Source organism: Agelaius tricolor, unplaced genomic scaffold (assembly GCF_023055355.1).
Source record: "Agelaius tricolor isolate 1412-34295 unplaced genomic scaffold, bAgeTri1.0.p SCAF_41, whole genome shotgun sequence".
Taxonomy (NCBI): Eukaryota; Metazoa; Chordata; class Aves; order Passeriformes; family Icteridae; genus Agelaius; species Agelaius tricolor.
The window spans coordinates 338366-363704 of NW_027269301.1; the positions used below are offsets into that span (position 1 = coordinate 338366).

The window sequence follows — 25339 nt, forward strand, 5'->3', positions numbered from 1 at the left end:
GTCCTTCCCTGGGGCTGGACACACCAGATGGAAGCACAGGACACCGTAAGAGTTTCATTTAATACTGCCCCTGCAAGGGGCTTCACTGTAACAGTAACAAGAAGGCATCTTTGCCATGAGCTGCCAAAGGCCTAGAGACTCCAGGCAGCAATAGTGCTCCTCAAAACAACAGCCAGAGGATGAAAAAGCCAGTCCCAGCAGCTCTGGAGTAGCCCAAGTCCAAAGATTGAGAGGTGCTCCAGACAAGCCCTGGCTGGTGCTGGAGGCAGGGTGGCAGTGCTGGAGGCAGCGCACTCAGGAGCGGCTCCGGTCTTCATGGCTGCCTACAATCATTTTGCTGTAGAGTTTCTGTTGCTCCTCCTTGAAAGCATCTTTCACCTTCTCCCTTTTCAGTCCTCCATCCCTGGGGAGAGAGTCAAATCAGAGAGGCTGCAGGCAGGCAGTATCTTCATCTGGGAGTGTTCAGGGCAGGTCAGAATTCCAGTTGCCCTGGTGGCACACCTGGCCCCAGAGAGCATCACTTTCTCACCTGGTTCTGCCAGGAGCTGCCCCCATGGCCCTGCACTGTGCTCAAAATAGCAACTCTGCCAGAAACATGAGCTACCCTAGCAGAGCTACAGGAGACTGCCTGCCTGCCTCCTGAGCTCTGAGACCTCAGGGCCTAGGAAAGCAAGTTCCCAAGCTGAACACACCTTGCTGAGTAGGAACAAGTCAAACCCAGGGCATCCCAATGAAAGCTACAATCAGAGAATGAAGCTCTGATGCCCAGCACACAGAAGCAGCAAAGACTTTGGTCCCTGCTACAGAAGGATATTCCTCCAGAAGCCTGCTCTACCCTAAGCAAGGGGGTAAACTCTACCCTAAGCAAGAAACAAAAGGAGCTCTACAGCCCATGAGCACATCCCAGGACAAGGAACTCTGGCACCAGGAAGAGAAAAGCCTGCTTGGACTCACCAGAGCAGATCCACAAGGCCCCCCTGCCTGGCAATGGCTGACTTCACTCGATTGGCAAACTGCACTGCGTCCTCTTCAGGCTGGGGCAAAACAAGAGTGTTCAGCAGGAGCAAAGGGCACAGGAGCACAGTGATCAGACAGGCTGCTTCACCTTACCTGCCTGGTCATTGGGGGCAAGTACCAGACACTGCAGACAATGGCCCAGCTGGTCATCATCCTCAGGAGGTAGGTCACCATGCCATACTTGCTGCTGTTCCAAAAGGCATCTCCAAACTGGGGGTCATACTACAAAGGCAAAAGAGTTCATGAAGTCAGGCAGGGGCTGCACCCTCTCTGAGGCTCCAACTTCCACCCCAAACTGAGCTAAACTGAGCTAAACTCAGCTCACTACAGGGAGTGACCTCAGCTTTCCTGTGCCCTCAGACCAGGCTGGGCTGGGCTGCCAAGACAGAGATACAGAGGGACAGACAGACTTGTGCCTTGTCATACCTTGATGGCTACAGGGTAAACTGTAGCTCCAATTTCGAAGCTCCCCTTTTTGAACATCATCACAGATGTGTTGTTGATGCATGTTCCTGTAAGAGACAAGCACAATCTTAACTTTCCTCTGCAAGTCAGTTCAGAAGTCTAAGCTACAGGCTTAAGGGCAGGGTAACCCTGCAACTCTCCCCTAGCTCTCCATCCAAGCCCTGCTCTCTGTGTGCACAGAAAGGGTCACTGGGACATCATGTGTGTCTCCTGCACTCTGGGCTCCTCAGCTCTAAAGACACAATGTCCCTCTTGTTTCAGTGGAGGGGCTCAAGCCCTTGGCTGTGTAAGAAGGAAAGGGACAGAGATGTGGTGCTATCTCAAGGTGCCTTCTCCACCCTGTGCTTTTCTGGCCTTGTTGCACTCACCTTCTGGAAAAATAAGAATGGGCAGTTTGCTTTTGTCCTGGACATGTTCTGTGAGCCTAAAGAGAAGAGTGTCAAAAATTAGCAGAAGGGACAGATGCTCTCAGTAGCAATCCACAGAGCACAATAATCCATACCCTGCAGTCACCAGGGACTATCAGGGTGCCAACAAAGGGGCACAATCCCCCAGCACTTATGAGGCCTCACCCAGGGGAGGTGAGCAGCCCTGGAGTTCCCCCAGCCCTCAGAGCCACCCCTGCAGGCAGCTGTCACACACTGTCACACCTTCTGGCCACGAGGTGACGATCCTTGACCTCGGAGCGCTCGAACCAGACATGGGGACAGGCTTTCACCATGGCCCTCTGGATCACACCCATGAGCCCTCCATGGATCTGACCCACCTGACCAGGACAAGAGACACAAGTTACAAGACCTGGGCACACATGAAAGTCAAGGCTGCATTCACAGCCAAACTGAGGTTTATCTTCCTGCCTCTATCCTGGAAAGGCTAAGAGGGAAAGTCCCAGGCTGTGATCTGAAAGACAGATACAGCAAACCCCAAGTGCTTTCCCCATGGCAGGAGGTCCAGCACTTTGCTCTTCCAGCAACAGCAAAGCCTAGAGCTCTTCTTGCAAAGCTGCACCCACAGAGCTCTGGTGCTTCGAGCTCCAGGCTGAGCTTTGCACACCACAGACAACAGAGTCTGACAGTGCCCCACCATGTCATGCAGGGTCAAGTAGTTCTACATGCTCCAAAGACTCTTGCTGCCCACTTCCTGCCCCATAACAAGCTCTGCTGCTCCCTCCATGCAGGTGGCCAGGCAGAGCTGATACCTTACCATGGCATAGTAGCCATCACTGGCCAGGATGATCACATCAATGGGGGAGGTGTGATTGGCCACACAGATGCCTCCATTTCGGGGTCTGTTTTCTCTACAAAACAAAGGCAGAGGTGAAGAAAGAGGGAAGGAAGCATTGAGAGCTCCATAATGGCCAGCATGGAGCACCCCCTGGGCAGGGACAGCCTGGAGCAGACAGGCCTTACCTGTCATGGTAGGTGATGATGGCTGTGAGGGCACGCACACAGATCCGGTAGCACATCAGGTGCACGTGTTTGCTCAGGAAATCCTTACACCTGCAGCCCAGGACAGAGACCATCACTCCCATTATATATATTATATATACAATATATATTGTACATACTACAATATCCCCTGTAACAGTGCCACAGTGAAATCCCACTCCCCAGTCCTACAGTATCCCCTGTAACAGTGCCACAGTGAAATGCCACTCCCCAGTCCTTCAATATCCCCTGTAACAGTGCCACTCAGCCCAGTGAAACCCAGCCAAGCCTTCACATCTCTCCTACAGAAACACAGCATGTCCTGAGCTTTGCTGTCAGCTTATGATCACTGATTCTTAACTCATGAGAATAAATTTTTGGCCTTTTCTCTTTTCTGTTATTGCTCCTTTAAGAGGCCAGGGCTGAGCGCTCTGCCACAGGCTTAGTGCTCACATCTAAGCCCCTTGTTGAAAATTACAGGGTGCCCATTCCTGAGAGACCACCTGCTCTGCCTGCAGGTGGTAGAACAGAAAGCTTTGTAGGGAAATTTCAGAATTATAAAGTCTCAAACTGCACGGAGCGCTCCCCATCTGCTTCTCCCTCAAAGATGCACTCACCTTCCATTTGGCAAATATCCCACCACTGTGGTACCAGTCACCAACAAGCTGATGCCAGTGAATGCCAGTGCTATCCTGCAGAAAGAGGGAAACCACATGCTAGAAAAACCCAGGCCACCAGCACCTTCTGGGCAGGCAGGTGCCAGGAGCAGGAGTCACCTGAGGGGCAGAAGGAAGCAGTAGCGGATGAGCACACCGAGCCCCCAGAGCACAGTCAGGCGCAGGCTGATGTACTGGAAGTTGTAATTGGTCCTGCTGAGCAGGTTCCAGGACTCCAGCTCTTCAGCTGAGAATCTCTTGGTCACTTCATCATCCATGATGGTCTCGATGCCTTTGCGGCAGAAATAGAAAATATCTGAGAGCTCAAACTCAGGGGTGTCCAGGGCTTTGCCGCTGCCGCTACGGCGCAGCTCCTTGATCTCCTCCTCCAGGGACGTTGGCTCCTTTGCAATGATACCTGCAACACAGCACAGGCAGCTCTCAGCAAACTGGGACTTGCCCACTCAAAGGGAGACAAAAGTCAAGGTCCTCCCTCAACCACCCTCCTCAAAGTCCCCTTCCCTTCTCCAGGGCAGACAGGCAAAAACCTCCCCGCTCCCAGGGTGCTTCCTGCCCTCCCTCACGAAACAGAGCTCTCTACAACTCCCTCCTACATGGAAAAGACTTCCCAGCAGACCTCAGCTGCTCAGAGACACCACATTCACCCCACCTCCCCACAAGAATTTCGAACTCCATGTCCCCATGCAGGGCAGGATCTCACCATTGACATAGGGCTTGTACAACGGATGGTTCTTCTCCTTGGCACCACGCTCTATTCTCAGTGTTGCCCACTGCAAGACAGACAGGACAACCAAGATTGGAAGTAACTCCACACTACTACTGCCCATTTCAGAGCTGACTTTCAGGCAGGACCATAGTGCAGGGGAGAAGATGGGGCTGAAGTAGGAGGCTTCCATACAAAACAGAAAGAGTGAGTGATGAACTCAGCTGAACTGAGGTGGAAGCAGAGGCTGGCCTGGGAGTGCCAGAGGGAGGAAGAGTGCTCAGTGCTGAGATGGCACAGCAAGGTTTTCTGCAGTTTCTGTGACCTCTCAGCTCTGCTGCACCTTGCACGTGGTTGCCACTGCACAGCTGCTGTCTGAGCTGTGCAGCCTGCTGGGGTGTCTGCAGCACAGTGCAGGAACTGGTCAGGGCACCAATTCTACTCTTCAACCCTTGTTTCTTCCAAATTCCAAGCAGAGACTGTATTTTCAGGCTGCTGCTGACACATCAGGCTGATGATGGGATGGGATCCTTTCCCCTCTGATTCAGCTGATGGCTGCTGCTGCTTCTCAGCTCAGCAATCTGCCCAAAACAGCAGCAGCAAGCACCCTCAGACAGCTGGTTGCCAAATCCTGTGCCAGGACTACTTGTTCTATCAGCTAATTTTCAAGGGCACCAGCACAAACTGCAGGCTGTATTTCTGTGCAGTATTCCTGCCTGCCCTCCAAATAACCTTCACAGCCTGTAATTCATATAGGTCTGGAAGGAGAAGCTTCTGAAGAAGAAGGACTGGTGTACAATCTGCTTCTCTGTGTGGAGGGGAAGCTGCTGTGAACTCTGGCCTCCCAATCTCAGCCCATTCCAGCAGCAGATCAGGAGGCAGCAATGAGGGAATGCTGACTGCATACAGAGAGTCCTGCTCACCTTGCAGCTGCCTCTGCCAGCAGCCACACTTCAGCATTGCACAAGATTGCCTGGATGCTGCCAGCCCAGAAGTCAGGAGAGGAGCTCTGACCTCACAGGAGTTAAGCAGCCTATGGAGAAGGCAGTGCTTGCAAGGCCAGCACATCTCCATCCTGACTGTGGCAGCAGCAAACCCAGGCTCCCACCTGAGAGCCACCAACCAGACAGGTGCCCTCCCTCCCACCAACCCAGGAGTGCTGCTGCCAGCCAGGCCTCACAGCTCTGGCTGTGTCCCACAGGCTGCCAGACTCTGCCACACTCCCAGCTCCTGCCCCTCTGGGTTCCCAACATTGGCCTTGAGTGCTGGGAAATAGCCCCCCAAAATGCAGTTCTGAATGGTCAAACTTAATGAGTGAATTTTCCACCAAATCAGTGACCAGTTGTGCATGAGTGCTCCTCTATCCAACCACTAAGATCCTTTAATAAAACTGGAATAGACTTCCCAGTCTTTTCAGAAAAATAGCTTCAAACACCAATATAGGTGTTGAGAGTAAATGTTCCTGAATTGAAGGAAGAAGGGGAAAAAAAAAAACATTGTGAAAAGTTCTATTTAAAACTTTTTTTTCTGCCAGCTTCAGTCAGTAAATTTGTAGCCAGGTCTTCCAATATCTGTGTTAATGAAGCCCCTCACAAAGCCCAGGGTCTTCCCATTTATACCTCAGGCTTTTGGGAGGACTCAAGAGTTTAAAGAGCTGAGCTCCAGGGCTGTCTTGCCAAGCCAGCCAGTACAGGGATACTCTGGGGACAATCATGGTATAATCATATATAATCATGGTATAATCATAATATAATCATGCTCCAACAGCAGTAGCTATACCATCCATCCTTTAGCAGCATGAACTCCATATTTAAGAGCCTAAAATCTCCCTAGCAAACACTTTGCCTTTAACCTGGGCTGCCAGGATAGGGGTGGTACAGGCTTTACCTACTACTCCTAGTAGATAAAAAATTCTGGTCTGGTCAGGAACTTGCTTCAAGAGGTGTTGGCTCAGAGACAGCCTATAAAATTAGTGCACCAAAGGCAGGCAAGGGAACAGCATGACAACAAGCTGGAAAATTCCACTTGGCCTCTCTGTGCCAAGAGGGTGGGCAAGGGCTGCTGGTTGTCCTCCAAGGCAGCAGGTCCAGACAGGGCTCAGTAGGTGACACTCCAGGACAGAAGCATGTGGAGAGCTCTGGGTTCTGGCCACAGACCACTCAGGGCTTGCAGCACAAATGTCCTGCCTTACCTCCTCTGCTCTTGCTTCCTCCCAATGTGACTCAGAGAGGAGCAACATGCTGGCTCTGCTCCCTCCCCATCACAGCTGGCACCACTGCAGCAGCACCCTGCCTTGCCTGGGACACCAAGCCCTCCAAGCTCCCCCTCAGATCCTGCTGACTGCACCTTGCCAGACTATTGTTTTACTTGAAGATTTACTAGATTAATTACAGGGAAAAAGCAGCCCACAAACAGAGGTCTCAGCAATGGCATTTAGCTGAGATGAGCCAAAGAGGTCAACTGGCAGCAGCACGACATCCACAGCCCTGTCTTCCACTCTATCACCCAAAATCCCCTCCTGAGGCAAAAGCCTCTCTTCCATGCTTGGACAAACCTCTGCAAACACAGAGAACACTCTGAAAACATGACTTACCTGAAAAATCTTTAATAAAGTTTTCATGTAAACCTTGCGGATGCCAAAGGAGACTCCAAAAATTGCTGGCACGATGATGAAAACCAGAAGCAGAGTGAAGAGGACAGTTATGGAAATCCCCAAGAGATTAACCACTAGGCTGTCAAAGGGGAGCAGGAGGAACATGGTGAAGGGCCCAGGCAAGGCTGGTGCCCTGCAGCCAGACAGAAGGGCTGCTCACAGCAATGAACCAATCCTCCTGTTACTCAGCAAGAGTGTCACACATGCACCGAGTCTGCAGCGTGCTCAGAGACCCCATTCCAAAGTTCACATCCTTTCGGGGCTCTGAGAGAGGGAATGCAACAGGATCAGAGAGAGCACTTGGGAAAACAAGCCAAGAGTCTGCCAGGAGCTCAGGTGACTTCAGACGATGCAGGCCAAAGAGCTCAGAGCACACACACACGGGTTTGTCCACAGGCAGGGCAGCAACACGAGTGCAGGAACTGATCCCCTCCCAGGCTGCCACTGAGCAAGTCCTGCTGCGGGGCAGCTTGTGGAGAATCTGGCAGCAGAATCCCCTGGTGGCTGCTGAGAGCATGCAGAGTCTCTTCAGAGGGACAAGGTGGAGTCCATCCCTGAGCCTGCATTGGAGGAGATGGAGGGAGTTGGCACTCACAGGAGCCTACCGTGTGTGGAGCTATTATTGTTCTGGCCACGAGGGCACGCGCACCAGCACGGCCGCTCCTCGCATGACGCCTGGAACAAGTTCAGTTCTGGAGGCCCCTGGCATCCACTCGCGCTGAAGGGTCATTACAGACACCACTGAAAGCTTGTGCTCCTGGAAAGCCTTCAAACAGCACGTTGGCTTCTTGGCAGATGTGGCACTCACATGCCAGCAGCAGCAGCAGAGGAGGAGAGCGACTGGAGCCAGCAGATCGGAGATGTCAACGCAGGGAGTGTGGCAGAGGCCAGAGGCAGTGGGCTCTGAAACCTGCAAGGCAGTACTTGGGCTGAGGTCACACCGTTCACAGCAGCTCCCCAGACAGCAAGACTGAGACTCTATATCAGCAACTCTGATAGTCTAGCTACTGCCTGTCACTGTCACAGACTGGGGAATCACCTCCTGCTGCCATTCATCCTCTATTTTCATACCATGCACACCTCAGAGGGAGCACACTCATCCAGAACCACGCCCACGGCACAGGACGCTGCAATCAGGTCTCGAGTACAGGAAAGGAGTGACAGAAAACCCTTCCTCATGACAAAGACCTTATCATGTCTCTCATTTCAGGGGCATCCGAGAGAAGTGAGGAAGCCAGGTACCCAGATTCCTGGGTAGGCATCACTTCCTCTGCTCCTGTAAGTCTCATGCCCAGTGACAAAGGGCAGATTTAAACAGTTCAGGACAGGAAGTTAGCCCCTAAGGGGAGAATTACAGCTGATGATTAGTCAAAGAAGAACTTGCTGGGGCACAGGGCCCAGTCAAAGGTCACACACCCACAGGGTCAGCGGTGCCTTATGATAAAAAATGAGTCTGCTCGGGGGAGCCTGCCCTCTGGACATCACCTTCACCAGGCTACAGAGTCTCAACCTGAGGATGGGATTTAACAGGTACCTGACAAGCACACAGGGCAAAGGAGAGTGTGTAAAGATCCTCTTCCTCCCCTGTACACAACGTTCCAGCTGCTGGTTAAACACTGCTGTACCAGTAACGCCAAGAATAGTGTTAATGCTTCACAGTCACACACAGACCGGGCACCGGCAGAGGCGGCTCGTCAGCCACACGTGCCCAAGATGCCACAGCTGTCACCCATCACAAGCAGGACCGGTCACACGGGCCCCTTGAGGCGGCAGCCGCTCCGTGAGGACTCAGCCATGACTCCCCTGCCCCGAGTCACCGGCACGGCAGAGCCCACGTGTGCTGCGGCCCTGCCCGCGGGCTCCCGGCACCGGCAGCCGCCCCTCCGGCCCCGCCCCGGGGCTGAGGCACGGCCGGGCGGGCCCGGCAGGCACACAGCCCGCTCCGCCGCGTCGGGGCTGCAGCGATTCACGCTCGGCAGAGCAGCGGAACGGCCCGCCCGGGGCGGCCGCGGCGAGACCGGGGGCGGCGGAGACGGTGGATCGCAGCTCTGTTCCCCGGGAGCGCGGCGGATCGCAGCAGGGCTGGGCCCGGCCCTCCCGACGCCCTTCGTCCTCGGTGCGCGCGGGGCGGGGACGCGCGGGGCCGGCGCGGGGGGCACTGCGGCGCGGCCTGAGGGAGGCCGCGCTCCCGGGGATAACGGCGGGCGGCCAGGCCGGGCCGGGCCCTTTCTGCCGGGCGGGAAGGGGCGCGGAAGGCGCCGCGGTCGGTCAGTCGCTCACTCCCTCCCTCGCTCACTCACCTGCTGCTGCCGCCGCCGCCGCCACGGGGCCCCGCTCCGCCCCGCCACGTGCCGTGCGCGCCCCCGCACCGCGCTGCGTGCGTGGCGTCAGCGCGCCGCCCGCGGGGCCGCGCCCGCAGGGCCGCGCCGCTCTCCCGCCGCCGCCGCCGCCAGGGGGAGCCCGCGCGTCCCTCCCGCCGCCCGCTGAGGGCCCGGCCCCGCCCCAGCCCCGGGAGGCGGACAGGAGGCAGGAGTCGCCAAACGCCGTCACTTTATTAACTCCCCGTTACAGCACCAAGCACCGCAGGCACCCCGCCGCTCCTGGCACAGTGAGCCCGCGGTGAGCTCTTCTCGGGAGCGCCAGGATGGTGCCCCCTCCCTCCACACAAGGCACTTGGGCAGCACCGGCCACCGCGGCTCCCGGCCTGGTTCAGAGCTGGCCGCGAGTCCCAGCCCGCAGCCCTGCCCCTGTCACTCCCCTACTCTCGTGTTGCCCTGAGAACCTACACGAAGGAGTTGCTTCAAGCAGCAAGAAGTGAAGAAGCTTCTGCAGTGACTGGCGGCTGCTCATGGAGCAGCAGGCCATGAAGGAGCTAACAAAAATGTGAGGAGCATCTTCTGCAGCTGACCCCTCCCCAAGGGAACAGGGAGGGCACCTACATGTCCCCACACTGCCTTCCTACCAATAAGGAGCCCGGGTCTCTGAATGCCGCCAGGTCTGCAGGTGAGAAAGGACTAAAGCGGCAGCCCCAGAGGTGCCAAGATGCTCCCAGGCCCTGCTGGCGCTCTTCACAGCACAGGAGGCAGGGCGGATCACGCCCACCTGGCAGATCTTGTAGTTCTTCCCATGGTTGTTGTCCCAGTGGGTCTTTTGTCCACACTGGAAGGAGATGCAGAACTCTGCGCCCCTATGGGAAATGGATGGTTTGGGCAGGGTAAGCTCAAAAGTGAAGATGTCCGTGTCGGCTGAGCCGTACGTGCTGTGCATGTACTGGCAAGGGATGTCCCGGAAGCTCTTCCAGCCATCAAAGGTGATGCGGACCATCACTTTCTTCTCGTACTCGATGTTTCGAACCTTCACTGTCCCTGACAGAGCACGGCCCTGGATCACACAGCTCTCCAGGCACACCAAGTTGCTGTGCAGGCTGTTCCGGAAAGCCACGTAGTTTGCAGATGGCTGTGGGAAGTCCAGCACGTACCTGCCTGCTTCCCACAGGGGGCTTTTCTTAGGTCTGAAACAGGCAAGGTCTGACAGGGCATGCTGCAAATCACAGAGGTCCTCCTCAATCTTTGAGAAGAAGCGGACAGCTGTCAGTGAGAGCCCCTTCATATCAGCAAACACAACCTGCTTCTTCTTCTGGCCCTTGGAGCCCTTGTCTCGCCGCTCCGGCTCAGGTTCTGCGCTCAGCTTCTGGTTGAGACAGGATCGGAGGGGTTTGCGGCCTCGGTTGCCCCGCAGCTCCTCGTAGGAGTTCAGCAGTTTTCGGATGGGGGGCGAATGGCTCAGGCAGAGCCGCACGGCCAGGTCCACGGGCATGGCTGGCGGGGCGACAGCCCGCCCGCTGCACACCTGGAAAAGCCTAGAGACGAACAGGGGGGGTCAGGCGGCGCGGCCCCGGCGAGCCCCCCGCCCCACCCGGCCCGGCCCCGCTCACTCGCCGCAGCTCATCCCCGCTCCGCTCCGCTCCCGCCGCGCCGCCTCCGCATCAATGGAGCCGTGGGAGCGCCCGCGGCCGGGACACCCCGCCCCGGCCAATCAGCGCCGCCCCGCGCTCCCGGCTGGCCAATGGGAGCGGGCTGTGCCGCCTCGCCCCGCCCCCTGGCGGGGCCGCGCTCCTCCCGGGCCCGGCGGTGGCGGCAGCGCGTCCCGGAGAGGCGCCGGTAGCGGGACCGGCCCGGGGAGAGGGCACAGAGCGGCTCCTACCGCGCCAGGCAGGGGGAACAAAACAGAAATGGGCCCTGGGGCCAGAAAAACACGAGTGCTTTCGGAGGAGCAGCAGCTGTGCAGTGTCAACACCGGGAGGGAGCTCTGGGAGAAAGGGGGGCATGTTCCTCTTACCCAGGCTTTAATATGTTCCTCTTACCCAGGCTTTAATATGTTCCTCTTACCCAGGCTTTAATATGTTCCTCTTACTTTGGACTTTTAATATGTTCCTCTTACCCAGGCTTTAATATGTTCCTCAGACCTAGACTTTAATATGTTCCTCTTACTTTGGACTTTAATGTTCCTCTTACCCAGGCTTTAATGGGGGAGGCTTGAATTGGTTTCATACACCCCTTCTCAGATGCTTCTCTAAAGACAGCTATTTCCAGGGTGTCTAAGAAAACCCCAGACCTCCAGCTCATGCTCTACCAGCTCAGAAGTTCTTACCCTGGATGTGTGCACTGAGAAGGAAATTTGCTCACACGCAAGAGACACTGTGGTGTCCCTGACATCTATAATCAAAATCACCCTCACTGTTCAGGTCACATGTGACTCCTTGACAGTAAAGACTGTCACCTAAAGCAGATCACCCCTGCCTTGTTCTCCTTGCTAATCTCCCCAGAGCTGTCGAGCCATTTATGTTAAGCAGCCCTGATTGTTCCTGCTGACAGCACAGATTTCCTTCAGCTCATGACACAGCTGACCGACCTCCCAATATTTCTACATGGCTTTCCATCACCACCATGTCTGAATGTCTGCAGCACAATGCAAGGCTGGCCAAAGTGAGCTTGAACCCAGTGCCCAGCTGGCAAAAATATGATGCAAAAGCATGCTTTCCACACATCATCTTAGTGCAAACCCCCCAACTTCAGCCACCTGGGGTAGCCAACACAAACAGGAATCTTCCTAGCAATGAAAGCTGTCCCACCTTTCTCTTGCCCCCAGGAGAGCAGTTCTGGCTGAGGCAGGGACATTGCAGTTCACCATCAGTGCCCTCCCTGTGACCTCTTCCACCATCCACCTACTTTTAGCTGTTCAGAGCTAACCACTGAGTAAACCCAAGCTATTCCCACCTGGGGGAGAGCAGAGAATAAGGAATGTATTTGCCATCAACAGCAGAACCCATGGACACTGAAAAAGCTGCCCCTACTCTTCCCATTCTGTCCCAGCAGCACAGATTAAGGTGGATGCCCTGCTGTGTCTTCTCCTCCATTTAAGGACAAGCCAAACCCATCAATTTCTCAATAAAGTTGTGGACATTTCTCCTTCCCCCAGCACAGACAGAGCAGAGGTGCAGTGTGAGCAGTTCCACAGATGTTACACAGGTGTTTGGTCATGGAAGGACACACAAAATTTGCAGGTGGCATTTTCAGGTGTGCCACAAGTGACTCTCACCTGGAGCCTGGCTGATCTCAGCCATCTCCACTCTCTGCCCAGCCATGAAGACACAGCTGTGTGCAAGCTGCAGAGATGAGCTACACCATAGGCACTCTGGAAACCATCAGGTCAGTTCAAGTTCAGCCCCTAGGAGAGGACAGATGCCCCTGAGGCTCACACTGCTGCAGCCATGTGACAAGTACGAGCTGTCAGGACAAGCATTCAGACTGAACAGGGCCAAGGAGAAAGGCTGCAGACGTGCCACCTGCACACTCCTCAGGCAGATCCTGTGGAGCACGCTTCCACAGCAGCAGATTAACAAGGATTTTGTCTGGAAGCTTCAGTCACCTCTGTGGAGTCGTCTGGCTGTAAATACACAACTCACAAGCCCTTCCTGGAGGGCTGTCCAGAGGAACATGCTACTGATTCCTCAGGATTAAACCCAGCCCCCTCTAAATGTCTATACTTGAAAGAATCTTCTTTACCTAAATGGATTAATTAAGGAAGACTATAAACCACACATGCAAAGCCACTCACACTACAAGATGCCCTGTGTCACCCCCAGCCTTACAGAGGAAGATGCTCCCCAGACACTCCTCATGCAGGGAAGAGAAACCCTGCCCCAAAGAGCCCTTGTCTGCCCACAGCTTCTGAGGTACCATACAACACTCTGGCTTCTCCTCCAGCTACAGGAGGCCTGCATGGGGCAGCACTGCCAGAGGAGCTTTTGCTTTGTGTGACCAGCAAAAATGAACTCTGTGAAGTCCCCTTAGCAGTGGCTTCTGCACAAGGGAGTCTGACAGTGCAACCTGAAGGGGTACCAGAGCCCCTCACCCTCTGCAGGGAGGGCATTCACATGACACACAGCAGAAACTACTTTCTCCTGAGTCCATGACCACAGCTGCTTCATTTTAGTGATGCCACCTGCCACTGCTCTTAAACAGGCACTGCAGCAGCTTCACTCTGGAGCTTTCCAGACAGTGCCCTGTGACACAGCCTGCCCTCACCCAGGAGTGCCACAGGAAGGATTGTCTGCTGGGCATGTCACAGGCAATCAGGAGCTTGAGGAGCTGTGGGGGTAGTAAATGCCTCTGTGGTAAAATGTCACAGACATCTTTTATGGAAAATCCTTTCCTTAGGATTTTTCCTCCTGAGAAGCTGAGAGGCCTCAGGAACAACATGTAACCAATGGTTATCTGCTACTGTGGAATGCAACAGGTGCATCTGGGATTGGGCTCATGTGGTTGTTTCTAATGAATTGCCAATCACAGTCCAGCTGGCTCGGACAGAGAGCCAAGCCACAAACCTTTGTTATCATTCCTTTCTATTCTTAGCTTAGCCAGCCTTCTGATGAAACCTTGTCTTCTATTCTTTTAGTATAGTTTTAATGTAATATATATCATAAAATAATAAATCAAGCTTTCTGAAACATGGAGTCAGATCCTCGTCTCTTCCCTCAACCTGAGACCCCTGTGAACACGGTCACAGTGCAATCCTGTGGTACTCCCCTCCAGTGCCACCATGCTCTGTCCTGGGAGGGGACCCAGCCCCCAGGCAGCCCCACAGGGACCCCAGTGTGCTGAGGTGGGCAGGGGAGGTGCTGCTGTAGCTGCTCCCCCCACCAGGTGCTTACCTGTCCCCTCAGATGAGCTGCACAGCTCCCGAGGCCACCAGAGGGGCCACGGTTCTGTAGCGGATCAGGTGCTGGGAGCCCTCCTCCAGGTCGATGGTGTATTCCCTGCAGAGACAGGGGCATGAGAGCTGCAGCCCACAGTGACACTGCCACCCATGACACCTGTGCCACACACAGAAATGCCCACCTACCTCTGCTCATCTGTCTCTGGCTCCACTAGGATGTTCTCCTGCCGCTCCAGCACCCTCAGGAACACAAAGGAGTCCAGGTTGGGCTTTGGAACTGCAAACGAAACATTGAGAGCACAAGCTCAGCCCTCACTTATGTTCCTCTACAGAGCACCGAGGGCTCTGACAGGTAACAAACAAACTGACAGGTGAACAAAGGGAACACCAGACCCTTGTAACCAGATGTGTGTGCTCAGCCTCAGTGCAAGACAGGAGCTGACAGCAGCAGCATGGAACCATGCTACAACACTACCATCACATCACCTTTGCTCAACTGAGCAGCAAGTGGAGGGCTAGCCCTTACATTTGGGGCTCCCCTGGCTCCCCACACTTCCACCTGCTTCTACAGTTTTCAGATTACCCTGGAGTCTGGATAGACTCACCTGACTTTAGGAGAGACACTTTCTGCAGGTTAGGTGGCATGTGTTTTAGGGCCACATTTTTCAGGTAAGCCTCTGTGTTTGCCATATACCTGAAAAAGAATTGAGTTGGTTAGTCAAATACAAATCTGCAGGGAGAGTATTGACTCAAAACAAGGGTAAGAGACAGCTCCTCATCCCATGGGCACAGCCAAAACCAGGCCCTTGGCCTACCCTGGGAACTGACCCCAAGTCACCAGAGTTATTTTCAGCTCCTTTCTTGCCCACAAGGAAATCTCCTGGTAAGACACACTGATTCTTACTTCAAACTGTCTGCTCACAGTCTCAGGAACTTCAGCAAAAACACACAGGTACGTTTCTATAATCTATAAAAGGGGAGGAAGACACATTGAAAACCTACTCACTCATTAGCAAAGGCAAACTCCTCTGGTGATAAAATGGAGGGCTCCCCTTCAGCTCGAGACTTCTCCTTCTCCAGGATGTGGGGAAAAAACTTCTCTATCTAATATTGGAACACAACCCAAAAGAATGACACAGATCTATCTCCCAGGAGTTCAGTGTTTAAATCCCCACTCCCCACTGGATTCCCTCCACGCTGCAGGAGCAGCTGCAGGCCTGCCCAAATCCCTGCTCCTGAAGTGACTGTGACACCAGCAAGCCACACAACCAGCAGGACACAGGGACAGGAGTGGGACACATCCAGCAGTGCCAGCCCAGGCTCAGATGAAGCCAGCAGCACTCACAATATTGTCATCAACACTGCTGTGATCTTCCTTTGTCACAATACCAAAATGTGTCCAAGAAATTAATCTGAGTTACATTTCAGAGAACACACTTTAATTAAACACCGTGCTGAGGCAGGAAGCCCTGTGCAGGTAAAAATCCCCCCTGAAATGAGCCTTTTTCACCCTCTGGGCAGCACAGCAAGCGTTACCTTCACCAGCCGACACCTCAAGTAGCTGCTGAGCACGAAACGGATCCTCTCGATCTCCATGTGATGAACACTGACCTTCAGGTCTCCTCTCTTGGCCCGTTTCAGGTTGGCTTCCTGCAAGAAAAAGCAACAAGAAATTAAAATTAAACGGTTGAAACATCAAAGAAGTAACAGAGGAAGACAAGTTTTGTACATAGAACCCACAAAACCAGACTAAGGCTGTTTTTGATGACCCAAAGCACACTGCCTCCTTTAGCATCAAAGTGTACTTGTGTAATTTGTGTGCTTGAGCCCCTTTCCAAGACAAGCTCGAAGAAGAAACTCAGAGAAGTTTTGTCACAGAGGAAGGGGAGCAAACGAGCCCAGCACTCCCAAAGAGCCTCAGGTGAGCAGGACCTGCCCACAGCACACCTGAGCAAGGAGCACCTACTGTGAAAAACGCCAATCAGTTGTTTTTAGAATTTTAAAAGTTCAATAGTAATAAAATGATTATAAAAATAGTAACAATTAGAGTAATAATAATTTGGACAATTTGAATTAGGACAATATGAGACAACAAATACAAAGAGTTACACGTACCTTTTTCTGGGCAAAATAAGCCCGAAAAAGGACCCACGTTAACAGAGGATTAACCCTTAAAAACCATAACCTGTTGCATATTCATACACCTCATCCATGATGCATAAATTCCATTCAAACACAGGATTCTGTCTGGTCAGTGTCAGCTTCTTCCTCTGAATCCTGATGGCATCGTTCTGCCCCAGCGAGGTGGGAAGAAGTTCGTTTTTCCTGATAACGGAGCAATAAATTCTCTTTCTCTGAAAGATTTAGGTGCTCTGTGGCTGCTATCTCAGTGCGAGTCCTTTCTTTAGAAAAAAAGTATCCTACATAGCATAGTTTCTATTTTAACATTTTGTTATAACCTAAAACTACATTTAGCACACTATTTAAGAGAATCAATACAGCAGCATCACTTTCTAACACAACACATATAATATTGATTTTAATATTTGAGAAAATACTCATTTTTCACACCTACCATATGGTCCAGCTGCTCCACAACGCACTCGATGATTTCAGGTTTACTCTCCAGCAGCTCCGGAGCAAATTTCTCATTCAGCCAGGCCTGAAAGAAAGCACGCTGTGAGTGAAACCGAGGAAATCCTCAGCTCCACAGCCCAGCCCGTGGCTCCAGCCCGCGGTACCTGCTCCAGGCTGTGGATCAGCTGTGCCGGGGTCAGCACCAGCTCCTCGCTGTCGCCGTCCGAGTCCCCGCCGCTCGCGGCCGCCATCGCTCCCGCCATGACCCGGCCGGCTGCGCCACTGCGCATGCGCGGCATGCCCGGGAACATGGATGGGGAACGGCCCTGCGGCCGCTTGGCCAATCGGAAGACGGAGTGGGGCCGCCGCTCCTCCCTCCGACCAATCAGGAGGCGAATTGAAAAAAGCCATCTTCTTCAGCCAATCAAGATAAAGATTGGAAAAGCCATCTTCTTTAGCCAATCAGAGCGCAGATTGAAGCTGCTAGGCCAACCAGGAGGCGGATTGAAATGAAGCTTTCTCGGCCAATCACGGTGCGACTCCAGACCGCAAGCTTTTTCAGCCAATCAGGAAGCGGGTTGAAATGGCCAATCAGGAGGCGGATTCAGCCCTTTTGGCAGTCAGGTGGCTCGGGCTGCAGCCTCCTCCACCAATCAGGGAGCAGCGTCCAGCTGCAACTTCTGGGCCAATGAGGAGGTGGGCACTGGCCGTGATGGAGCCCGGACACAGACACAGGGGGACAGCCCCCAGCCAAGCACACGGTGGCCACCGGCCCTAATGGAGCCAGAGCCATGGAACCCACACACTGGGACAACAGGGACACAGCCCCAGGCACAGCCCCCAGGGACAGAGGGACACAGCCCCCAGCCTGTACACAGGGTCACTGCCCCCATCCTGAGCACAGGGACACAGCCCCCAGCCCGGACACAGGACACAGCCCGGACACAGGGACACAGCCCCCAGCCCAGCCTGGACACAGGGACACAGCCCCCAGGCACAGGGACACAGGAACACAGCCCCCAGACACAGGGACACAGCCCCCAGCACCAGGTGGGCACTGGCCCTGATAGATCCAGCACCATCAAGCCCAGACACAGGGACACAGCCCAGACACAGGGACACAGACACAGCCCCCAGCCCCGGAGTCACCCTGTCCCCACAGCACGGCGCTGCCAGAACACACCTGCACACAGTTTAAGAAAAGGTTTACTGATCCATCAGTACTTCTGCCAATATTGCAACAGCTGTGAAAGGCAAACACTGTTACAGTTTAGAAAAAAAACAAATTTATACAATGAAAATATTAATCAAATCTCAACCCCCCCCCAGTGGCTGAGGAATGAGCCTGGAGTTCCATATCCAGTATTAGCACCTGCAGCACCACCACCAACCAACCCAGCCCCTGCACCCTGCAAAGCATCTCCTCTGAACTCCTGAGTTCCTTCCACAACTGGACACTGACACTCGGCCCCTACACCAGGACACCTGGGCTCTGACACAGGAAAAGGATGGAAGAGAAGGGATTCAGCCAGCTTGGATTGTGGGGAGCTGCACTCGTGCAGGTTCTGCTGAGCAATGCACGGGGACGCTGAGGAATGCACAGCTCAACTCCTCAATGCGTGCCAGAGACAGAATTAAGAAATCCATCTTACACAGTATCTTACAGTTTGTCAAATCAATGTTTTCCTATAAATTATATGTAAGAAATCCATAAAGAAACAGTTTTACACTTCACATATTAATCAGAGAAGGGTGGGAATCATTATTTTTATTGGCTCAGCATCCACTTTGCTGTGCTCACTGTTTGATGGCTGACCAGGCCAACAACAGCACAGACTCAGGGGCAGAAAAACCAGCAGGGTTAAAGTCTGGCTACAGCCCCCTCCCTCCAGGGACAACCAAGACCTTAACTCAAGGAACACTTTTGCCTTTTGGTTTTCCACAAGGATCAGCACAAGAGACGCTGCCTTGAGTCACTCCTCACTGGGAAGAGGCACTGTGTATCTCTGCACTCTTACACTGAACTGGAGGGAAATTCCCAACTTGGAGCTGGAGCTTTCCAAAGCCCAACTGACACACAGAAGGGTTTAAGAACCAGGGACAAACAGCACTGCACTTACAGGACTAAAACTAAACCTCTGTTGGGCTCAGAGCCCCATTTCTTTCAGGAGAGAACACAGCTTAACCACTTCTGCCTTTTCTTGAGGAAAAAAATAAATCCCAGACCAAACAAAAACTAAAAAGTGATCCTCTTGCTTCCAAATCTACTGGAAAGTGGATGCTGACCAGCTAGGTCACCCCTTGGGGAGCAGTTGGAGGAAGTTAGTCCTTGTAGTAGATGGCACTGTGGATCTGGCAGCAGAGAAAGGAATGATGCTCTAAAGTAGGAGGTAGGGGAACCTTGGTACAGCAAGTCCACCGCTGAGCTATCATCTAGGAAGGAAGTTCCATATGGTTAGAAACTCCTCCTAAGTCAAACCAAAAGCTCCCCCACACAAACCTTTCTGCAGTTACCATGTGCTGTGGTGAGCAGTGGGAGCAGAATCCAGAGCTCTCGATTCCATTTGTCCAAACAAAAAATAAAGACTTCCACTATTTGCTTCTTTTACCATAACAGGCATAAATATTTCCCACTCTTTTCTGCATATACTGCCAACAATCTGGACGTGACACTCCCATCCCAGGGCCTGCAGAGCACCTAACACAAGGGAGCCAGTCCCAAAGTCAGCTTTCCACAAGCTGACAGTAATTTTGGTAGTCTATATTGGATACAATTAGCATGAGCCCCTGTCACTGTTATATTTTCTGAAAAATCTCTTTGCCCAGGACTTTGCTCCTGGGAGGCTGAGAAGCCTCAGAGAAAAAATGAAACCAATAATTATCTGATTTGCTTCTCCTGTGTTTTGCTGCTTTGGAATGTGGTTGGACATTGTGATTGTTTCATTGGCTTCATGTGAATTGTTTTTACTTAATGACCAATCAGTGTCAAGTTGTGTCAGGACTCTGGAAGGAGTCACAAGTTTTTAATTAATATCTTTTAGCCTTCTATAAGTATCCTTTCTCTGTTTTTAGTATAGTTTAGTATAGTATTCTTTTCTATAATATAAATCATAAAATAATAAATTAGCCTTCTAAAAACATGAAGTCAAATTCATCATTCCTCCCTTCGATGGGGGACCCCAAAAAAAAAAAAAACCCCAAAAACTACCACAAGCCCCAGTCCTGCAAAAACCCCTCACTTTGTGAGAGCAGCATCAAGAGAGCTGAGAGCCTCTCAGCAGAGCTTCTCAAAGCTGCTGGGCTCTCTTACCTGCAAACATCACAAGTAAAGACATCAGCATGATAACCAGAACAGCAGCCAACTGAAAAACTGCAACAAAAAGTCTCTGTATGCTAGAGTACACCCAGGGACAGAGCCCATTTTTACTGACCTGAGAAGAATTTTGGACATGATATAGCACAAGTTAGCATATTTACACAATCAAGACTCAAATTTCTCCTAGGTTAAGCAACATCCTGCCCTGATGTTGCTGATATTTTTACTTTCTAGTAAAAATGATACTGATATTTTTACTTTCAAGAAGAGCTGGTCCACACAGGATTTATGTGAACAGTCTTTGATTATGTACAAGGGTGGGATAAACTCTCAGCATGACAGCATCCAATCCTCTGAGCACAGACAGATGGTGAGACTGATTTGAGATAAAGGTAACACATACCTGACATTCCACAGTTTTATCTTCCACTGGTCAAACCTCTGTCTTCATAAATGGTAATTTCAATCTGCACAGAAAAGCTGTTAGGGAAACACACTACAGAGAAACTATGAAAGCATACCTAGAAAAAGGCAGAAGAACATTAAGATGATGGGACTTTTGATATCTCAGCTGTTTAAAGGCAGGTCCCAGAGCTCCAAAGCAAAGGGAACAATCTATGTGAGATGCCTCATCAGGTAAGAGCACTGGCTCCCAGCCCAGGAACTCGGTGTGGCTTTGAGCCTTGACCCCCTGCTAAATTTTGGGGAAGGCTGTGCACCAAGCAAAAAAAAAATAAGTTAATACTGCTAAAAAGTCACCTACCAAACTGAAAATGCTTTTACTCAAGTTGAATGTTCAAGGTGTATGCACAATGGAAAATACACTGAGAAAAATGAGTCATGTGGGTGACAGCTCTGAGCTATTTGGACAAGGACATAGAAAACCCAACTGCAAGGAATTAACATTATCATACACTGGGTTCCAAGTTGCTGTGGTTTCAATATTTTCAAAGAAAAGATGTGTTGCTCATTATACTTCCCCATTTGCTATGAGAGGTCTTTAGAACTTCAGGCAATAACCACATGAAATGTCTGGTACAGCAAGCCCACTAGAAAAGAAGTTTCATTTGGTTAGAAACTCCTCCTAAGTCAAACCAAAACTCCCCTACACAAACCTTTCTAGGCAGGACTTGCCTTGCCTTGCAGGCATTTCTCTTAACAAGTTTTTATTCAGAAAAGCATTAAATGAGACCTTAACTTTAGTAGAATCTGAGCATAGGTGGATGCTGTACCTGGTGGCGAGGGGTGACAATGAGAAGTGGGGCAAGTTCTTCCTCCAGAGGGGGAAGTGTGGCTCAACAGCTGAAGAAAAAGGGTTGAAATAAGCCACACTAGAAGCAAGAGCAAGTGCTGGGCTTGCAGTGATGTTTGTATGTCAAAATCTTCACCAGAACCTGAGCTGAGGGTTGCACATTAACAGCCAGCTCTTGTTCTCACAACATCAATTTCTGTCCTATCAACATAGTCAGAAAACCAGAATTTCTGGAGGTTACTGGAATAGAGGAAGGATCTTGAGTCCCTAAGGTCAGGTTCCACATCTTCATGGGCTCCCCATGTACCAAACCTTAACACACCAAAGCCTGACTGGGGACCAGGACACAGCAAAGAGCAACAATCACTGATTTATATCCCAGATCAAGCATGAGCAGAGGTGCCTCACTGAGACACACCAGGAGACAACAGAAGGCACAGAAGGATACAACTCTTAATCCTCTTTCAATGGGGTCTGTCAGCAGAAGGCCCTGAGGAGCGTAGATCTTCTCATTCTGTTCCTGAATGAACTTAGCAATTTTCTTTAGAACCTGGGAATGAAACAGCACAGAAGTCACAGCTGTGGCAGTGTGAGCACTGACACACAACTGCTCTGGTGGATCCACAGTGCAGCATTCAGGGTGACCCCATGGGACCCAAACCAGCATGTCTGAGGTACACTAATACATAATATTATATTATATTAAAGAATGCTACATTAAAACTTCCTGAATGAACTTAGCAATTTTCTTTAGAACCTGGGATTGAAACTGCACAGAAGGCACAGCAAGGCCAAGGTGAGAACTAACACACAACTGGTCTGGTGGCTCCACAGGGCAGGATTCAGGGTGACCCCCATGGACCCAAACTGAGCAGTACCAGCATGTCTGAGGTACATTAATACATATTCTATTAATTCTATATATCATATCATAAAAATATCATATCATAAAAATATCATATCATAAAAATATCATATCATAAAAATATCATATCATAAAAATATCATATCATAAAAATATCATATCATAAAAATATGAATCTTCCTGAATAAACTTAACAATTTTCTTTAGAAGCTGGTCATGAAACAGCACAGAAGTCACAGCTATGGCAATGAGAGAACTGACACACAACTGCTCTGATGGCTCCACAGTAACCCCCATGGGACCCAAACTGAGCAGTACCAGCATGTCTGAGGTACATCTGCACAGAATCTGCACCAAAACACTGCAAGCCACAGAAAAGCCACCAAGAACCAAGTGCTTGCCTGCAGGATGGAGGGGGAAACAAGCTCATACCTTTTCATAGTGTGTCTCCATGCACAGGAAGATGGTGTAGGCAGTCAGGCAGGCGAGACAGCCCTCAAGGTAAGATTGGCCCCCAAGTTTTTCAGCTTCTGCATAGAGGTTGTTCAGTGTCCGGACTGTCTCCTCAAACTGCTGCCTGTCAATCTGCAGGAAAAGCAAGTGAGGGTGTCAGGAGAACACTGCAGAACTCACCAGCACCTCTGGACATCCAGCTCCACCCAGGGATCACCTGTGCTGTGCTCAGAGCCTGGAACACACAGAGTTACAGAGCTGCAGCTCTGTGTTAGACACTGCACTGTGCTCAGGCTGAGTCTGAATTCAAACACAACAGGGACACAAAACTGTGGTGTTTGTGAGGTCTTCAGGATGAGGTGAGAGATGAGAATCTGACTCTGTCTTCTTAGAAGGTTGATTTATTATTATATTACATTATATTATGCTATACTAAAACTATACTAAAGAAAGAAAAAGGATACAGACAGAAGGTTTAACAAGAATGAACAATAAAAACTCATGACTGACTCTTCAGAGCTGATGGTGATTGGTCATTAAGTAAAAACAATTCAATGAAACCAATCAAACAATCTCCAGACCACATTCCAAAGCAGCCAAACAGAGGAGAAGCAATCAGATAATTATTATTTACATTTTTCTCTGAAGCTTCTCATCTTCCCAGGAGAAGAAATCCTGGTGAAGGGAATTTTCAGAAAGGATGACACAAAACCATTCAGAGCAACACGCCTGAGCAAATGTGCAATTCAACTGGGAAAAAAGCGGAATTCACACACATTAAAATGAATGTGTTAAATCACACTAAAATGGTTAAAATGAACAGGAGCAGAATGGAGGGACACTCCACACCCACAGTGCCTTGGTGCTGCTGCAGTGCTGACCAAACACACCCACAACACAGAAACAGGGAAGAGAAAAAAGCCAACCAGAGAAAGAAAATAGGGTAGGAAGGCATGTTTGTTTCTCTGTCACCCTAAGATACCACCTCTGATAGCGATGACCAAAAGGAAAATACTTGGGACAGCATTTGGTACTCGGGACAGCATTTGTGAGGCCGCTAAGCGGGTTGGGCAGGATTTCAGGGGAGAGGACAATGCCATCACTGCGAGCACAGAGCCGGCTCTGCTCTCACAGACACAGCGAGTCCATTCCGCTCTACCGCTGCACATCAGCCGCCTTCCCCAGCACCGACCACGGCCCGGGGACACCGGGCAAGAACCGCACCGGAACGGCCCCGGTCAGAGACTGGCGCAGGAGCTGCCACCCCGCCCTCGGGCAACCCGCGGAACCGGCTCCGACCGAGGCAGGGCACCTGCAAACGCCCCCCGAGCGCAGGCCCGTGAGGCCCGGCCCGGCCCTGCCCGGTGTGCGGGCTCCGTGCGCCGCGCCCGCCGCCAGCCCCGCCTCACCCGGTTCTCCAGCTCGGCCGGGAACTTGCTCTGGAACTGGCAGCGCGTCCCTCCGCTGTAGTCGCGCTGGATGAACACCTTGCCCGACACAGGCGCCTGCTGCGGCCTCATCGCGCCGCCGCCCGCTCCCGTCCGCTCCGCTCCCGTCCGCTCCGCCGCCCGCCCCGCGCACTTACGGCTGTCGCAAAACCGCCGCGGCTCCGGCTCAGGGCAGAAGTGCCGCTAGGCGCCACCAGGCGCGGCAGCGCGCAGACGCAGCCTCGGAGGCCGCAGAACCGCAGGAGGGCGCATGCGCAAAAGCGCCCGTATTCTATTGGGCGCACCGCTCACCTCAGCTCACGTAACACCCCCCCCCCCCCCGGCCGTACTTGGTACCGCCCAGGCCCACAGGCAGCGGCCCGGTGCCCGCCGCTGTACCGGGACAAGGCGTTATCCCGGCGCCCGGTGCTATCCCGGGGCCCAGCGCTGTCCCGGCGCCCATAGGGAGCGGCGCCTGGCGCTATCCCGGGGTTCAGCGCTATCCCGGCGCTTGGCGCTTTCCTGGCGGCTCCCCCCGGCCGTACTTGGTACCGCCCGGTCCCTCAGGCACCGGCGCCTGGCGCTGTCCCGGGGCCGGGCGATATCCCGGGACACGGGGGCCGGTGGCGGCCCGGTAACCTTTGCCCAGAGCTCCGGGCGGCAGCGAGGGCAGCGGTGCCTCAGGCTGAGGCAGGGCTGGGAGCGGTCAGAGAAGGCAGGGCTGTGTCGGTGGGAGCTCATCCTCCGGGACCCGTCCTTCAGGAGTGGCCCTTGGGCTGCTCGTGCTGACGGTGCCCCTCTGCTCCTGCTGAGAGCTGTTAAAAATAGGTTAAATACTGTAGTAAAATAGTTGCTAGATCGTTAAGCATGTAGTGTTTGTTTGGTTATTCTATTGTAAAAGGGGTTAAAAGGGTAGTCGTAAGAAATCCAGTACTCAAGGTACCATAACACACCTCAGTACAGTGCACCACGAGCCAGCCTGGACAGAACTGTCATGGCCAATCAAGGACTAAAACCTTCATGCAGATGAAGAATCCAAAAAGAAACCACCAAAGGGTTGGAAAAGGGTTGGAAAACCAATCCAAGGGTTGGTACATTTCTGCTGAAAAGAAAACCCAGCGCTGCAGCATCCTCTACAGGAACACTCCTGCTCAGCCCGGGCCCCCTTGCTTTAGGCCTTTCTTATTTTTATAATAAGTGCTGAAATCACTTCAGTACCAGGATCCTGTTCCCGTTTTTATCAGAGCCACGGGCAAATCCAAGGTGTTGAGCAGCCGCTGATCCCTCGC

The 25339-nt window shown here is 52.3% G+C and overlaps 3 protein-coding genes across 5 annotated transcripts; all 3 read right to left on the minus strand.

Moving 5' to 3' along the window:
- Positions 1–41: 41 nt before the first annotated feature.
- GPAT4 (glycerol-3-phosphate acyltransferase 4) lies at positions 42–9379 on the minus strand. Of its 2 annotated transcripts, none has more exons than XM_071454763.1 (13): positions 9243–9379; positions 6883–7852; positions 4287–4356; positions 3686–3983; positions 3527–3601; positions 2892–2981; positions 2686–2779; positions 2133–2248; positions 1851–1906; positions 1444–1529; positions 1111–1239; positions 955–1034; positions 42–403 (listed from the first exon to the last, which is right to left on the minus strand). In XM_071454763.1, the coding sequence occupies exons 2-13, from the start codon at positions 7045–7047 to the stop codon at positions 295–297; spliced, it is 1368 nt and encodes a 455-aa protein (XP_071310864.1). In that variant the 5' UTR covers positions 7048–7852; positions 9243–9379; the 3' UTR covers positions 42–294. The 2 variants fall into 2 exon arrangements, with proteins under 2 accessions (XP_071310864.1, XP_071310865.1); XM_071454764.1 differs by lacking the exon at positions 9243–9379 and adding an exon at positions 8477–9008.
- Positions 9380–9475: 96 nt separating this feature from the next.
- GINS4 (GINS complex subunit 4) lies at positions 9476–17068 on the minus strand. Of its 2 annotated transcripts, XM_071454771.1 has the most exons (8): positions 16902–17068; positions 16736–16822; positions 15697–15810; positions 15167–15264; positions 14766–14854; positions 14347–14437; positions 14156–14260; positions 10664–10801 (listed from the first exon to the last, which is right to left on the minus strand). In XM_071454771.1, exons 1-7 carry the CDS (start codon positions 17046–17048, stop codon positions 14164–14166), a joined length of 723 nt encoding a protein of 240 aa, XP_071310872.1. In that variant the 5' UTR covers positions 17049–17068; the 3' UTR covers positions 10664–10801; positions 14156–14163. The 2 variants fall into 2 exon arrangements, with proteins under 2 accessions (XP_071310871.1, XP_071310872.1); XM_071454770.1 differs by lacking the exons at positions 14347–14437; positions 14766–14854; positions 15167–15264; ... (1 more) ...; positions 16736–16822; positions 16902–17068 and having other exon boundaries at positions 9476–10801.
- Positions 17069–17925: 857 nt separating this feature from the next.
- GOLGA7 (golgin A7) lies at positions 17926–24251 on the minus strand. The gene is made up of 5 exons (XM_071454721.1): positions 24033–24251; positions 22603–22755; positions 21754–21855; positions 20457–20520; positions 17926–19170 (listed from the first exon to the last, which is right to left on the minus strand). The coding sequence occupies exons 1-4, from the start codon at positions 24141–24143 to the stop codon at positions 20473–20475; spliced, it is 414 nt and encodes a 137-aa protein (XP_071310822.1). The 5' UTR covers positions 24144–24251; the 3' UTR covers positions 17926–19170; positions 20457–20472.
- Positions 24252–25339: the final 1088 nt, after the last annotated feature.